Raw genomic sequence first — 17,755 nt, 5'->3', positions numbered from 1 at the left:
TTACGTAAGGGTCTATTTATTGCCTAACTCTTAGGTGGCATAAACACCATACGAAGACTGATTTATGATTTATAAAAACAGGTAGTAATTGGTGTGCTAGCTATTTAAGGTGGAGATAGCCTGGGGAAAGAAACCGTTTTTATGCTTATATGTTCTAGTGCACAGAGATCTGTAATGTCAGAATTGCAAAAAGGCTGTGGCCGGGGTGAGAGAGGTCTGTGATGATGTTACCTGCCCATAGCCCTGAAGGTTGGGCAGGTACACACAAATTATCCTCTTTTTAGTCCATTATATCAGTTCCTTCTGCAGTTTCTGTCGATGATGCAACAGAACAAATGGGTCAATAATGTTAATTTATAATGGATTATTTATATATAAAAATACAATTAAAATGTATTACAAATTAAAATAAAAATTTTTAATATATATTCATATATATATATTTTGTGGCCCTCAATGTGGACCATGTTAAAAATGTCAGGTTGATAAAACTGTCATGATATAAAAAAATTAAAGAACAAGCATCATTAAAATAATGAATTTCTTAAAGAAAGTCTTAAGTTGTTTGACATGAACTTTAATTATTATCATCATAAGTTGCAGAAACAAGAAACGGTTTCATAGAGAAGACCTTAGACACTCGTGGCTCACTGTCAAGGTCAATGTGTCTCTTAAAATATCAGATAATTTGTGACAAGGAAAGGTTAGTTCAGGTTGTATATAGTCATGTCGTGTGGCTCCCCAAGAAGTAATATTTATGAATGAATAATTCATGATATTTGTTGGGGAAAAAAACGACCTTGGAAAAATATATTTTTAAAAAAGTGTTTAAAAAATAGCAATTAAGATGTCTAAAAGATAAAATGTACCCTAGTAATGAGGGTTATGCAAAATTACATTTATTAGGGTCAATCATTTGAAACTTTTCTTAATTTCAAAACCATATAATAACTAAAAGGACTACGAAGTGTACATTGCTAAGAGCCTAACTAACTAGATTTTTAAAAGATTTTTCCTTTTTCTTTATTGTGGACACATTTGTCATTGACTCAAATTAAACCATGTATCCTTGATTGACCCCTCAACACAAAATAGCATGTGCGCTTTCGTTTAAAAACACATACACAGTATACAGCAAGGCGCAAGTAATATCAGGCGGTTTCCCAGGACCCCAGCCAGGAAAATGTGGATCAGCGTCCAACGCCGATGACCCTTGTTACAGTGGGATTGTTGGGCAACAGTCTTCGCTGAGCAACGTGGTAAACAAAATGAAAACACTCTGATGGGCTGTGATACAATTCACGTGCATCTCACCGAATGGAAAGTGTCTGAATGCTATTTTAATCACCCATGAGAGGAGCTTTAATTCAGCATGCATTTAGAGCTCTATAAATGGTCTTTAACCAGTGCGGAGGTAGCAGACGTAACTCTTGTAGGGGGAGGGATTCATTTTCACAGCATGTGTGTTTGTGGTGGGTAAAAGCAAGCATGTGGGTTTCCCTCCTCGAGCAGAACGTCACGTATGACGAAGCAGAAATCCCCCTCTTGTTTAGCAGCATGTCTGCACACGATGGCCAATACACATGCAGCCAGACGGGAAGATAAAACTGATATTTCTGTCAGTGGCAGAGAGGTGTGGGTGTGAGATTACTCTATATTTAGCTTTTGCTGATGTGTGTTTGTTTGTGTGTATTACACACTGGTTACTGATGTGAATTGTGTGTGTACACTGTATTTTGCTGCTGTCTATATGCTAAATAATGTAATGGGGGTAAAGCTTCTACTTAGCTTGAGTCATCTACTAAAAAAGTGATTTAAGCTAATGTTTAATGAAAATAATATGCATATGACATGTATACTGAGACTTTAAAAAATAAACTTATAAAAGAATGATTGTAGGACTTGTGAAAGTGAATTAGGTCAACATAAAACAGTCTTTGTTGAGCCCTCAATGTTGATCTCTGTTGCCCTCTACAGGTTGGATCCATGCAGTGCTCACTTCTCAGGACTCCATGGCGTTTGGTGGGAACTTCTTGCATAACTTAAACATAGGCATGCAGCTCAGGTAAAACCCTGAATTATTTCCTCTTCTCTATACTGTCTATAGTTAATTTAAGGTTTAAACCTATATTCCTACTGGAGCTAATAGACCTCTCCAACTTCTTTTCAGGTGTTATGAGATGGAACGCAGACTAAAGACTCCAGATCTCTTTAAATTCCCATACTTTGAGGCCATCTGCTGGTATGTGGCCAAAAATCTTCTGGAGACACTTAAAGGTGAGCGGGACAGGACATCTCCTGCAGTGCTTTAGTCTAGGGTGAAAGCACACACTAAAATGAGATTAAATATTGAATTTGTTTACACCTGTCATGTGACCCTTAAACAACAGCAAAGAACCGTGAATATGCGAATGTGATGTTAAAATGTTGAAATATAAACTAAAGATATTGTCAGTTATTCCTTACATAAACATTCCACTTAATAGTTGCAGATGTAGCCTCTTGATGGAGTGAAGATTGACAGGGTACCCTTGGGGTCTACCGAATGTGCCTATTTCTTGACTTACTCTTGAACGATCATACACACATTAATATCCCTATGTTCTTATTAGCGGTTATGTCTTGACTCTTGAGTAAAAAAGTTTGGGACGTGTGTCAGTATTGGATCTGCACATTACTGTAGTTCTTAAAGTGAAAGCATACTAATATAAGTTAGCTTATACCCGCTCCTGTCTGTGTGTTAATGTTAAACAAACAACAACAAGAGGGAAAAAACGGCACTTCAACTTAAAGCACTGTTTGTATCCGTATCTTTAGGTTGTATTTATTTGTCCTATTGTAATTGGTTAATAAGTTCTTATTTTATTAATGACCGTTTACTTGAGAACTTTTTACTTAAGTTACATTAAGCAATTGCTTACTTGTAAGATTTTGGTCATATTTCCCACCCTAAGCGATAATGTTATTAAAGCTAGATAGCACAACACTGGACCAGCCTTTTTTTGTAATCCCAAACAAGATTCATGCATTTTGTTTGTTTTATTGTCATGTGTTACAATCTAATATGGTAAATGTGGCATCCTATGAAAAAACCAACAAAACTGTAAATGAACACTATATATATATATATATATATATATATATATATATATATATATATATATATATATATATATATATATATATATATATATATATATATATATATATATATATATATATATATATATATATATAGTGAAATCCTGAGATTGAGCTATGAGGAAGTGCAAGTTTACTAATACGCATTTCCTTTGTACGCTTTTTTATTGTGTGATATAGGTCTTAAATTTAATTCATAATGGTCTTAAAAAGTCTTAAATTTGACTTGGTGAAACCTGCAGCAACCCTGATTGAAACACGTTTGTGTTTTTTTTTTCAGAGCTACGGGAGGATCAATGTCAACCTCAGGATTATCTAGCGGACGGGGTGAAAGCTTTAATCTCATCACTGAAGACATGGCTGAGGAGGGAGGCAAGAGAACGTCCGCTTTTACTATGGTGTTATTTTTCTAGTGAAACTCCTGTGGTTGTTCTACATGGTCATTTTTCTCTGTGTGTTTTCTCTACAGATGACTCAACCTAACAGTGAGGTTCCAGACCATATCAGGCCAAGCCATCTCATTAAAGCTCTGACCAAGGAGATCCGCCACCTGGAGGTAAGACGAGCCTGAAGAAGGCAAGTGGTTTTGAATGGATGATTTAGACAGATGTTTGCAGATTTTTAGACAGGTGTTGTGATAATAAGAGACAGTCTGTGCTTTTTTTTTGTGCAACTTTATGGGAACAGTTGGTTTCTGTCTTGCCAATATTCTACTTAAAATAAATTAAATTAAATCAGTTAATTAATTTAAAACAAAATTAAAAAAAATCAATATTACATATTGCACACATTGGAGTAAATTACATTTATGTTAAACTATAGCAAATTTACAATTAACATTAATGAAATTGAATTAAACAAAATTTAAAAGCTTAACTTATTACACAGTCTGGACTAAATTAATTAAAGATAAATAAATTAAATTAAATGAAACCTAATTCAATTAAATATGAATTCTTGCACATCTTGGAGTAAATTAAATGTATATTCAACTGAAGCAAATTTACAATTAATATTAATTTAAATTTGATAAATTAACTAGACTAGATTAAATTAACCAACCTGGATTAAATTAAATTAAATTAAATTTAAAAGATTAAATACATTTTTAATTCTTATATAGCCTGTACTTAAATTAAATCAAATTAACATTAATTCTTAAAATGTTTTATTTTTTCCTTAAAGGTCCCATGGCATGGCCTTTTTCTATTATTTTATAATGTTTCCTGAGGTGTACTTATATTGTTAGTATGACTTTTACATCATAAAATGTCATGATTTAGAAATAAAAGGCATTTTTTCTATACTGCTGTTTGCCCTGTGGCTGAATGCCCTGCTTCAAGAGGCGTGTCTGCTGTGAGACTTCAGTAAAAACGCCCACTGTTGTGATTGGCTGACATCTTTGCATTTTAAATGAGCGGAGGGGGCGTGGTTTAACGAAGTCTACGAGGCACGAGCTGCTGCCAGAGAGACGGATGGACCTGAGTTCACTTCACATCAGTTCTCAGCATGTCTGAACTGTTGTAGTTACAGCATATACTTCAGGTTATTAGTCTATTTCTAGTCGGAGGGACTGTCACTCATGTCAGAAAGTTAGTAACTTTAGTAAATTATGGATCAGCGCTGACTGGAGACGCGAACCGTTTAGAACGATTCAGTCCGATTTGGTGAACTGATTCGGTTCACTAAAAAGAACTGGTTCAAAAGAAAGATCGTTCGCGAACCGGACATCACTAATGTACCAGAGACGGAGCTCAGCGATTGCTAACAAAGTTATTTATAGTAACTACTGAGTTATGAGAGCGCTGTCAGTCAGCGCGAGTTTATTGTGTTTGTATCTGAGAGTTCTGAATAAACACGAGTCCCAGTCACACCGAGTCAGTTTTCATCATTATTACCAACTTTGTAACACATGCAAAGTACCATTACAGCTGTCGAGATGAACGAGTTAAAAGTAAGTGTTGATAATAGCATTATTTTTAAAATAAAATAAAAGCGTCAGTGACGCGCGTGCACAGCGCAAACAAAGACACAACAGCAGTAATCGAATGTAATCCAGTTTATTGTGGGAATAGCTGGCTAGCCTAGCCGGATACCCTCACGCTTACCCCCCTTCTGCTTAATCTCACGCCGCGTTTGGTGCCTCCGCTGTGGGCCAGATGCAGTACTGGGGGTCGGGGATGTTGAAGGCCACCGGCCAGTGCAGCCCGAGCTTCGGCGTGCGTGAGGTTTATCTCTAAAGATGTTGAGCAGAAACTCACGACTGTATGCACATTTTAGAACCGATAGACGCGACGAGGACATACAAAAACACTGACTCGCAAGATAGAAAACACGAAAACACCGTTCTGTCTGGAGAGAGAGAAGCCGCATTGTGTGCACGAATAATAAATAATTAGCTACACATCAGAAATCACTGATCACAGATCAGAAGGAACTGAAAAAAGACTTCTGTTTTCATTTGTACATCCAAACACTGAGAAACTGCCAGCATTCACTCGTTCACAACCCATGATCTCGTGAGCGTTTGCATGGGCGTGCCAGATTCTCTGGGCGGAGGAAAATGAGGAAACCGTTCCTGCTTGGACGTCAAACCAGGAGACTTCAGGATTGGCTCGTCTGGCCTGTCATTTTCTCAAAGGCAGAGAAAGACAGCCAGAACTCGGGTTTACACCGATCAACATTTCTATCCAATTTGGGACAATATTCAGGCTAGGGGAACTCATATTAATGTTGAAAAACCTCATAAAATGAAAATTTCATGCCATGGGACCTTTAAAAAAAATTTCCTTAAATATTTATGCTAATTAATATAATGGATGTTTACACATAACCTTTAACAGCTCCAAGTTGAAGTATTTTGCGGTGTTATTTTCTTAAACAGGATGAGGCGAATAAAGCTGGAAAAACTCAGGGAAGTGCTGAGTGCCCTTCAACACGCTCAGCACTGGAGAAAGGATATCAGGCACGTCGTGCAGCTCGGCGGCTACGAGAACATCATCATCGACACCACCACCACCATCATCTTCACAGCCGCAAACTGCCCTCTAACTTGGACATCCTGGAGCTTCACACGCTGGAGGTATTAAAGAGACTAGAGGTCGGACCGCTTGAGGAGGTGAGTCTGTTTGAGTCCAAATTTTTTTTTTTTCCCACAGTGCACTGCAGCATGAAGCTCAAATTTCTTAGCCGTTCTCTATGGCGGCATTAGCCTTCATTATTCCTTATCATATGACTGTAATACAATGCTATCAAATGGTTTCAGAGGGCATTTTCACCTTGATATTAGATAGGTTCACTGCTTTAGCAGCATGCAATTATTCTTCTATTTCCAGTAAAAACATCTCTCGTTTCTTGTAACAGGACCCAGCCTTCAGCTCCAAAGTGAATGGCAAGTTTAAGAAAGTGTCTTCAGTGTCTGCTGTAGCTGTTGATGGTGGTCATGACAATGCCCTGCGCCTGGTGCTATGTGATGGCAAAATTATGAGGTGAGGGTCCCGGTAGCTTCACTTCCAAGCTTTATAATAACAGGGAATGGCTGTTTCTGTTTAAGTCCGTAAAAGTGCTTCACACGGCTCCGGGGGTTAATAAAGGCCTTCTGAAGCGAAGCTGTGCGTTTGTGTAAGAAAAATATCCATATTTAAAACTTTACGAACTGAGAGAAACAAACTTCACAAGAGACAGGCGTCCTTTTTGTTTAGCAAAAAAAATCATATTGGAATGATTTCTGAAGGATCATGACCCTGAAGACTGGAGTAATGATATTGAAAATTCAGTTTTGCATCACAGTAATAAATTACATTTTAAAATATATTATAGTGGAAAACAATTATTTAAAATTGTAATAATATTTCACAATATTACTGTTTACTGTACTATCAAATAAATGCAGCCTTGGTGAGCAGAAGAGACTTAAAAAAAAAAAAAGTCTTACAGTTTCCAAACTTTTAAATGGTAGTCTATGTTTGTTTGTAACATTTATTAATGTATTATAGGCCTGGTTTCACAAACAGGGCTTAGATTAAGCCGGGATTAGTCCTTAGTTCAATTAGGACATTTACGTAGCTGTTATAAACGTGCATTAAAAAAAAACATTTCTGGTGTGCATCTTGAGACAAAACAATGGCACTGGCATATTTTAAGATATTCCAGTGCAAGTTGGTTTCTATTAAAACTTAGTCTGGGGCTAACTTAAGCCTTGTCTGTGAAACCGGGGGAATATTCATTTAATGACTTAAGTTTTCTGTTTTGGTCCTTCTTCCTCGCAGGGAGAAGTTATCTATCAGTAATGTGGCAGCCAAAGTCAATGGAGTGGAAATGTTGCAGTATCATCAACACAGGATAAAATTGGAAAGGATGCCAATATGCCCACAAGAAAAGGTGAAAAAAGAAAAACAAGAGGATGAATTTGGAGTACGCTGCACTATCAAGAAACCACTCAATCATGGTGAGTCGCTTGGAACTGTAGATGTTGCCGCAACCCAGCTTTTGCCATCCAGACTGACTATCCACTTTATTTTGCAACATGGAAGTAAGCTATTTTATGCGAATGTGTGAGACTTCTGATTCATTAGCCTCTTAAGGGAAATAACAAAGTGCAGTAAAGTGCGCTACATTAAATTAATATAGTAAGAAATGGCTGTTTGAAATATCAAGCACAGTTAAAAATACCTGAAGTGGATGACACCTTAAGCCAAACGCATTCAAGTGACAAATGGCCGCACCTGCTCTTAAGTTAAAAATAAGGTGGATATAAGCTTGAAGCCAGTCTGTGTAAAAACAAGAGCATCATTTTCTTTTGTGGTTATTGATTGATTAGTATGTATTGTTTAGTACAGGGGTTTTCAAACTTCATGATGCCAAGGACCCCCAAATATGTTGAACCTTAATGAGGGACCCCCTTCCTGAAATCCTAAAATGTTATGAAAAAACATTTAAACTGTTAGATAAACAGTAAATGTGACATTATAAATGCAACATATTGTTTCCAAACTTAAATTGGCTATACTTAATGTTGGATGTATAAACCTGAAGAAGAACATTTTCAATTAAAAATAATTTGTATAAGCAACTTTCACAATAAATGTATGTAAGCAGTATACATACTGCGTTAAGAATACTGCCTTACAACCCCAGAGATCAAGATAAATGGGACTATAGTGAGAAAAACTCACAATAAAAGAAACAAAACAAACACATGCAATTCTTGAAAGCATGTATAGGGCAAGAAAGGAGAGAAACATTTAGAAATTAAATTTTCTGGGGACCCATTAGAACCCCTGAGTTTGAAAACCCCTGATTTAGTATGTACATTTGTTTGACCAACATCTTTTTTTGTCAGGTCTAAATGTGCAGACAGAACTCAGGACGGAGCCGCCACATGTAGCATCTTCAGACAGTGACTCTGAGTCAGAGGCAGACGATTGTGCTGAGGTACTGTTGGTTTTGATTAAATGGTTAAAGGGGTCATGAATTGAGAAATCGAATTTTCCTTGGTCTTTTGATATGAGTGGTCATTGTTCTATAAAATTAAACCGTAAATGTCAGAACTCAAAACTTCCTCGTTAGACCAAAAACCTCTTTTATTGAAATCAAGCTCCCAAAACGACTCGTTTCGGATTATAGAGTGTGACGAAAGACGGCCTCTGCGGAAGAAGATCAACGCCGACTTCTACAGCATTGCCCCTTTAGCCCCGCCCACCGTTTCACTCATGCCATGTAGTAGCAAATACAAGAGAGACGAACACAGGATTACTCCAGCAACAAAACCATAGAGATGCCTCTGAGGATTACAAGACGTTTTTTCGTTGCCTTCCTTGTGATTTATAACATTAAGAAAGCGTGGATGAACCTAATTTTTAACAAAGTTCCAGTTGATTTTACTGCGGATTCATTTTTAAACAAGACACCGTTCGACACAGGCTTTTCAGAGAGACTGAAAATAAAAGCTGATGCAGTGCTGACTATTGGATCTGACAGTAATGTCGCAACACACAAGTGTGAGTAACAGTGTTTTTACCACGTGTCACTATTACTTTGTCTGTCACGGATCATTTGATGTACTCACATTATTGAAGATGATTAACGATGAATACAAGAACGACATAAGTGCAACATCATTTGTTTACACGAAACACCACAAGTTATCCTTTCAGTTATATAACTGTGGTAATCCAAGTACTTGCCACAAGACTTATAAAGCATATGTAATGCGCAGTTGTTTCAACTATGTAACGAGATAAACACCTTTCTGTGGTCGCTACGTTTAAACGCTAATATAATGTGAACAAATACAACACTACCTCACAAATATAGAAGGAATAAATATAAATAAAGATTATTAATTACTAGTCTGTCCAGGCTGGAGTATCCTTGTTTTTTGAGGTGCAGGTTTGTCTGACTCTGGCTCAAACATGTATGACGAACATCAGAAGTTTTCAATTGCACACATGTAGCAGGGACATTGACAATTATTTTAATATTCAAAACTGTTACCCAGTCATAGCAGTGGGCTTTTACTTCCAGGTTTTGAATGCGGCACACCTATCAAAACTTGGGTGTTTTGATAGGTCAAAACTCTCTTTTAAAACTCTGTGTTTCAAAGAGAGGGTCAAAAACTGGATAGAAATTAGCCTATTATTTCTAAATTAGGATGGTTTTTGATGTAAAAAAATATTGCTAACATTTAGACGTGCTTTTTTTTTTTAAATGCAGTTCATTACTCCTTTTAAAATCATTCTTTTCTGCCATCTCATTCTGTCACCCTTTCTTTAAACAGAAACGCTCATCAGAGTCGGGGAGTTCTGAGGAAGAGGATGGCGCAAGCAAGAGAGACTCAGGGAGTTTTGTGGAGCATCTGAGCAGCCGGCCACATGGCCACCTTAAGCAAGCGTTAAAGCGGTATAACTGCCCTTCATTTCACACACCTGAGAAAACCCACACGGTTTAAAAGCTCTTTTTGTGCTAAAATTGAGAACTACTTGTCCACAGAGAACGTCCTACCTCACCGAACACAGACAGTGCCATTCAGGGCATGCTGTCCATGGCGGGGCTGCTGTGTCAGCAGGCATCAGAAGGGGGCGATATTTTGCAGCAGCATTGGTGGTCCAGTCAGGGTAACAGTAACAGCAACAGCAGCAGTGACACGTGGGACAGCTGTGAACCCTGTTCGGCGCCCCGCAGCCCGGAGGGAGAAGATGGGAGTCTTGGGGAGGAATATTCATATAGAGAGAGCTCACTTTCTCCTCCACTTCACCCCTCCAAAAGACATGCCCCCAACCCCACGCCCATCAGCAACCAGGCCACTAAAGGTGAGCAGACAGGACTGTTATTATGGTTTCTTACACAAAAAGAAATAGTAGTAGTAATATTTTTATTATTATTTTAACTTTTGTTGGCCAAATCAGGTCGTGCAGAAAAGAAATCGGTTGGGTTTGTCCATATTTGACCCAATTTGGGTTAAAACAACCCAGCAATAAGTAGTCACTTATTTGACATTTTTATGTTAAAGGTTGGGTAAGATTGTAAAATGTCATGTGGTGCGACTCTCCTAAAATGTGATCATATTTATGAATTAATATAGCTAATATTGATATATGTACATAAAAAAATTAATGAATACATTTGGAACATTTTGGAAACTATATGTTGAAACTACATTTTTCAAAATAAAAAATGTAAATGAAAATTTTGAAAATTTGTATAAGAAAATTGTGATTATTATTATTATTTATTTTTTTCTTCTTGAAAATATGTAAATTAAAAATTTGACCATTGATTTGTTAACTATTTTTGCCTTGAAAAATTTCATAGTATTTTTTGGATAATTATATTGATTGAAACTATTTTCTTCCTTGAAATATGTAATTGGAAATTTTGAAAAATTATTTGACTTTTTTTACCTTGAAAAATATGTAAAAGCTCAAAAGAAAATTATATGTTGAAACAATTTTTGTCCTTGAAAATATGTAAAATATATATAAATATATATCTCTTTTTGTTTACCCCGTTTTTTCTTGAATAATATGTAAATGAAAATTAAACAAATAATAATAGTCTACACACATTTATTTAGGTTACACCACATGACATTTTTAGCGTGATTACATTTGTCAAAACCTTTCTTGAACATTCTATAAAGCGTATTAAACTACATTTTAAAGGATTTTGCTTTATTTTATTTGTGTGTGTCGTTTACCCATACTACACATTTGGGAGTTCACAAAATCACTCCAAAAATTTATATTTTGGCAGTAACAATTATGTTTGCAACAATTATACTTCAAAGAACATGCTAAACGTTTTATATTGACTCGTGTCATGTTTTTGTGGTTGTATTGCAGGAAAGCGTCCTAAGAAAGGACAGGTGACGGCTAAACAGAGGCTTGGGAAAATATTAAAAATGAGTTGCCATAAAGGCTTATTCCTGTAGCATGACGGAGGAAAGAATGAGACTATGTGTAATAAATCAACACAGCTGCTTTTCTTTATACGCTGGGATTATCATCACACACACACACAAACACACACACACACACACACACACACACACACACACGCACACACACAGTGCATGTTTAGGTGAACAGGGTATGTTTAATGGCTCACCTTTTTCACCAATCGCACGAAATACACAACACATTATCCATCCGCGCAGAGACCCTGCTTTACCTTGGACAACAACATTAAAACGTTAACAGCCAAAAGTTTCAAGAGGAAGCACAGAAACGCATGATCGGAGAGCAGCATGTGTTCCTACAGGCAGGAAAACGAGCCGCAAAAATGTGTATCACGGGCTGAGGCCTCTCCTCTCCCCCACCCTACCTCTTCTCACATCTGTAGCACGAGTGTCCAGGCGCTCGCAGACACTGGGACTGTTCCATTGATCCTCGGATTCCCCTCAAGTCATTATCAATCTGCCTATTTCTCTCTCCTTTTGATCGTCTCAGGCTGATGTATGAGCTTTTGAAATGGTGCTGATCATTTATAAATCCTTTTCCAACCCCCTCTCGCCCCTTTAAGCAATAATTGTACAGCAGTGAGTGATGTATTGATGATTTCGTGGGCCGCACTTTTAGGATGCGCAGGAAGTCCTCTCATGATGGAGCCATCAAAAGAAATCAAAGAGTGGCAAAGATACAACGACGTGATTTTCCCTTGATTTGACGGTGTTCATCCCTTTTTTTGGTCTTAAATAAGTGATTTAAAGGGATGGTTCACACAAAAATGAAAATTCTGTCATTTACGCACCCGCAAGTTGTTCCGAACCTGTATGAGTTTCTTTCTTCTGCTGAACACAAAGAAAGATATTTGGAGGAATGTTTGTAACCAAGCAAATCTCGGAAGCCATTGACAGCAGAAGAAAGAAATTCATACAGGTTCGGAACAACTTGAGGGTGAGTAAATGACAGAATTTTCATTTTTTGGGTGAACTATCCCTTTAAATGAATATTCTGGGGTATTTTATGTTGTACTTTAGTTTGTAAAAACAAAACATTTAAAAAAAAATATGCTGACAAATGCCCTAACAGCAGACGTCTGTTTGCAGTCCTTGTATTGCAAGTGCATCAGATTGTCAACCTTTTTGGTTTGTTGTTGTTTGTTTTAAATATCCCGAGAGGTAGTGGAAACCCGGATTAGTCCTTTTACACTGGCAAAATTGAGGAAAATCGTACATTTATTGTCGCACATTTATTCGCCTCTGTCACAACCCAGTGGCCACAAAGAGGTACTGCATGTAGAGCGCTGCCCCTGAAATACTGTATGCGATGTAGTTTGCGAGGACTAAATATGCTTGTCACGTGATTGACAATGATCTTTAGCTCATTCTGCATAATTTGTGTTCTATTTGGTTTGTTTTAAAATATTTTTCGACTGGATAACTTATTTATTAATTTCAAAGATATAAGGATTTATATTGCATCGAGTTTCCTGTTTTTCATTTGCATTGAATAGTTCTGTAAATACGAGTATAATTTTGAACGTTGAATGAGCTTTTGTTTAGGTTCAGCTTTATGAATTTTGTAGTTCACACATTTAATGCTACTTAATTACTTTTACCTGTTAAATTTACCTCTGAAATGTTAGCGCAAGTTGAATATTGTTGCTTTATGTTGTCTTTAAGCCCTGTTGAAATGGGACAAACGAATTTCAGTGGGAACACAAAAAAATTTGTGGTGCTTGTGTGTGAATTTCTTAGAGAGGCTATGAAACGTTTTCTCAGGGAACATCAAACAGGTGACATCTTTGAATTCATCGCCAGCACCGTCACACAATCGCATTTTGTACTCGTTTCCACAAACTTGCCAACAAATGTATATATTCCCTTTTATTTTATTTTTGTCTGGTGACTGTAAATCCCAGATTCAGAACAAAGTTGTGTCCCTCTGTAAAGTATATAAAAATCTCGAGTTTGCAAGACTTTGTGAGAATAGAACAGCACCAACAGAGTTTGATTAGCTATTCTTGACTGTTGAGTGAGAAGTCTGTTGGTTCAGAAAGCAAATGCACTATTTTGGATCTACATGACTTGAGTTGGATAACTGCTAAAACTCAGGCTTTGTTACGGTTTTGAGTTTTGCTCATCCGCATGTGTATTATGATAAAATGTTCCTCTGTTCCCACTCCCTAACCGTCACACCCTTTGGAAATGTCAGCATTCTGAGCAAAACGGCTCCTATCCTTCATTAATTGATTAATCGAGCTGGTCTTCAGACAGGTTTCCTTTGCTTTGATGCATTAATTGTACAGTATTTATAAAGCTCTAGCATTCATTTCCATATTCAAACTGTGGTATAGACTTAATGTCACTGTGTTTTTCAAATGCTGTGTTCTGTTCCTTCTCTTCAATAGTTCTCTTTGAAAAGTTTTGGATGTGATGGATTTTTTTTCCCAATGCAATGTATATATAAGATGAGGGAAATGTTTTGTAGATCACACTGTTTTCCCCTTCCCTTTACCAAGTGTTAAGTGATAAAACACTGTTCTATTGACAAATTCAAGAGTTGATGGCTTTTATTTATTTATTCATTTTATAATGCAACTTTTACAATTGGACTTGATAATAAGTCCATACACATAACAGGAACTTTCAGTTTCCTCTACAGAAAATGTGCAGGTTTGCGATCACATCTGGAGCACATCTGCAAATGCAAAGCAGAGAAATATCAGTCATGCATGCTGTGGCAACACACCAGGTAACCACACTGAAGAAATAAGCAATTTCCTCTATGTAAATGACTTGAATAGTGTACATTGGGGTGTTGAGGGTGAGTCTACTCTTCATCATCAGGTGGGATTCCCAGCTCCTCATCAGTCCATGCTGAAGTGTCCGGCCATGGGAAATGACCCTAAAGAGACATTTAGTTAAATGACTGGTGGTCTGTTTATGCCTAAAAACAAGTTCTGATGCAGTTTCCGCTCACCAGGATGGCGTCCGAGTCGTGCCAGGTGTGCCACAGGATCCAGAACCACATGGCACCGCTGAGCAGCTCTGCTTGGAACTTCTGGTTCTTGGTGATTTGAGGAGGTTGTCTGTACTGGGGTTCAATATGAGGACCGCCTCCTGCCCTAAAACACAACCATTAGCAGTAAGTATATGACAATTTAATGGCTAGTGGTACTAATGCCAACCCACAGTAGTACAAACAATGAATGATGTATGTGGTGGTAAACTTGTAAACTGGACCGATTTTATATGTACACTATGACAAAAGCCAGTTCTATTCTATATTATATATATATATATTACATAAAAATATAAGTTGCTTCAATTCAGTAAATGTTCATCTTGAAATGATACTAACAATATAATGTAATTCGTGACGAATAAGTGAATCGTTTGATTTATAAAAGTTATTCAAGATTTCAAAGTAAACAGACCAAGGTGATACCATAGTTTTGAGAAATGTATGTTGTAACCGTGTTTTTGGCCTTGTAACTTGAAATACAATGTAAATACTATTGTATAATAATGTGAATCATTTACTGCCATGGTATTGCCATTTGGTACCATCACTGTACCATGGTACGACCAGAGTAACGTTACCGACTTTTAAGGCTATCCTCACTATATCTATATATTTACAGCCATCTCTAAAACCTGACTTATTTTGTATATTTAAACTAAAACACTGCAATTATTCTGTTTCTAAAGTATTATTTAGACTTTATAAGGCACAAAATACAGACTTCACTGGATTCCAGCAGCATGTTTAGCTTGTTAGCCTTCTGATCATAAACACTCACTTTCTGAGGGTCATCTTCTGAGGCCCCCGTCTGAAGAGCCGCAGGCCGGTTTGGAGGACACCCGCCGTCCTCCCGAGAGAAGACATGCTTATATCGGGGCCAGCACTGTTTTTTAACGAGTATAAATCGAAATGACAACGGTGACCAGACAGAGAAATGTCACCTTTACAGGGGGATGTTTCTTTGGCCTGCTAATAACGAGCTCTGCGATTGGTTGCTTAAAATAAGGCGTTTAATGCTACTCACTGTACTGTATTTTCGTTAGAGGGCGCCAAACACCAACTGACAAAAGGTCGTATAACTAAAGATCATACTATTTATGCGTCGTTGGTAAAACACAAAAAAATGTAAGTGTATAAAACGAGTGTCATAATGTATCATTACAGAAATAAGTTTTTCTATCATTAATATAAATACCCTACTTCGTTGGGTAATTTATGGGCCTACCTTTATTACACTTAAAAACTACACTTTATTAGTTATTGTTGGCCTATGTATACTTATTCCCAGAGTTTGTAATCAAGAGATAGGCCTAAGAGATTCTGCTTCTTGAGTAGTTCCCTTTTATCATGTATTGTATTTTATGGCAAATACAGGAAAAGCATCAGATTTTATGATTGTATGCAATAAAAGAAGGAACGATTAGGAAATGATCTTGACACAATTGTGTTCATTCAGACTCTTAAAATAGGACAAAGGAGACAAGTGATAATTATGTGTGAAATAGTACTTTATAGGCACAAACGGCAATAAAACTAAACACAATTATTAACTTAATATAGCGTTCTCTGGCCATCTTTTGTTCATGGCTGTGTTTCCCAAAAACATCAAAAGCCTAAGTAGATTGCAGACCCATTGCCACAAACATGATTTTTCTGAATAATAACAATAACGTGGCCTATGGATAATTATGAAAATAAGTTGCTCCAATCCAATAAAATGTTCATCTTGAAACATTACTAACAATAAAAGTGCTTTGTTTACTTTCACTTGAACAAATGCTGGGTTGTTTCAACACAAATTTGGGTCAAGTATGGACAAACCCAGCCATTGGGTAACATTTTTTAATTACATTTTTAACCCAACGGTCAGTTTGTCCATAGTTGACCCAAATTTGTGTTGAAACAACCCAGCATTTGTTCGAGAGTTATAAAATAATTTCACAGCAAAAAGACACGTGAACCACAACCTGAAGGTGAACATTTATACCAAAAGGCCTTTAGACTTGCTAAAGAAAAAAGTATAAACTCATGGCATGTAGAATTTTTTTTTTGTCAAGTTTGGATCATGTTGATAATTTAGATGCTTTAGAAATACATGTAGATATATTGATATAATTAACCCTATAAAGCCATTCTGTATCATATGTGCACGTATCAAATATGATACAGAATGGCTTTATAGGGTTAATCAAGTTAGGTTATTTCAATATAACTTTACAACTACTTAAGTCATCTTGTAGCCCCGTTGGAAGCTTGCTGTGGCCCAGACCCTTGAATGAAAACCATTGCACTTTACTAACCATCAAAGCTTTGAGATGTTTTGGCAAGTTGGCCATTATGCACTGGTCCTGGAACTAAAAGTTTGACAGTTTCCAAGACATAATGCATAGTGCATTGTGTTGGTAGTATATATTTATTACACACTCTTTGTGCCTTTAGGACACCTTGTGCCACTTTCATCCCTCTCGTGTCCAGATCATGTATTGGACAAAAATAATAGTAGGTCAAAATAACGCAAGTAACGAAATTGCTACGAAAATTCATTCTATAACAGGCGATTTGAGCTTTCTTGCGGGAGCCAATACACAAAAACAACTACTTACTAAGCTGTATGGAAAATTAAATATACTCAGTCAGTATAGAAAATGCTCCAATACGCCATTTACTAATCATCATCATCCCCAGAGCAGCGCAGAGGAGGCGTGGGATCATCGACAACATGGCGGCTATGTAAACGCAATCAATGAAAAAAAAGCGAGCAGCTCAAAGCCACGACGTTACCGACCATCAATCTTAACGAACGCAAGAAACAGATTTCTCATGCATATGTTGTGGCATCGCATACCAACGATGTGAAACTTCGGCTGGGATGTTTTCTGCATTCGTTTCCTGCGTCAAAACAGGAAGTGCGCGCTCCCTCGGCTGAATTCTTTTGTTGCAGCGGCTCATATGCGGCTGTTATTGTGATGTAACTGACGATGTTCTTATGGTCATAATCGCAGCAGCAGCAGCTGCGCTTATTACCCGTTTAGAATCAAAACATATGCTGGGATACGAGTATTTAAAAATACACTGCCAGCCAACAATGACGTCCGAATAGCGAAAGAATGGCTGAAATTACAATCACAATACAGGACATCAAAACA

At 37.1% G+C, this 17,755-nt stretch overlaps 2 protein-coding genes across 2 annotated transcripts in view; one reads left to right on the top strand and one right to left on the bottom strand.

Moving 5' to 3' along the window:
• kdm7aa (lysine (K)-specific demethylase 7Aa) overlaps positions 1-14,145 on the top strand; it is a 30,333-nt gene extending 16,188 nt beyond the window's left edge. The window contains exons 8-18 of the mRNA XM_079817408.1: positions 1,978-2,065; positions 2,171-2,277; positions 3,422-3,513; positions 3,611-3,697; positions 6,026-6,259; positions 6,505-6,629; positions 7,410-7,588; positions 8,483-8,574; positions 9,920-10,041; positions 10,132-10,451; positions 11,484-14,145. Of these exons, the coding sequence (XP_079673534.1) occupies positions 1,978-2,065; positions 2,171-2,277; positions 3,422-3,513; positions 3,611-3,697; positions 6,026-6,259; positions 6,505-6,629; positions 7,410-7,588; positions 8,483-8,574; positions 9,920-10,041; positions 10,132-10,451; positions 11,484-11,572 (1,535 nt within the window). The 3' untranslated portion in view covers positions 11,573-14,145. The remainder of the gene's footprint in view (positions 1-1,977; positions 2,066-2,170; positions 2,278-3,421; positions 3,514-3,610; positions 3,698-6,025; positions 6,260-6,504; positions 6,630-7,409; positions 7,589-8,482; positions 8,575-9,919; positions 10,042-10,131; positions 10,452-11,483) is intronic.
• On the bottom strand, positions 14,137-17,290 carry ndufb2 (NADH:ubiquinone oxidoreductase subunit B2). Its single transcript, XM_079817409.1, has 4 exons — positions 15,388-17,290; positions 14,565-14,709; positions 14,394-14,489; positions 14,137-14,282 (listed from the first exon to the last, which is right to left on the bottom strand). The coding sequence occupies exons 1-3, from the start codon at positions 15,471-15,473 to the stop codon at positions 14,415-14,417; spliced, it is 306 nt and encodes a 101-aa protein (XP_079673535.1). The 5' UTR covers positions 15,474-17,290; the 3' UTR covers positions 14,137-14,282; positions 14,394-14,414.
• Positions 17,291-17,755: the final 465 nt, after the last annotated feature.

The sequence above is a fragment of the Gobio gobio genome (assembly GCF_949357685.1).
Source record: "Gobio gobio genome assembly, chromosome: 5".
Classification (NCBI taxonomy): domain Eukaryota; kingdom Metazoa; phylum Chordata; class Actinopteri; order Cypriniformes; family Gobionidae; genus Gobio; species Gobio gobio.
The sequence above is the reverse complement of the archived record's forward strand: the minus strand, read 5'-3'. Positions and strand labels throughout refer to the sequence as shown.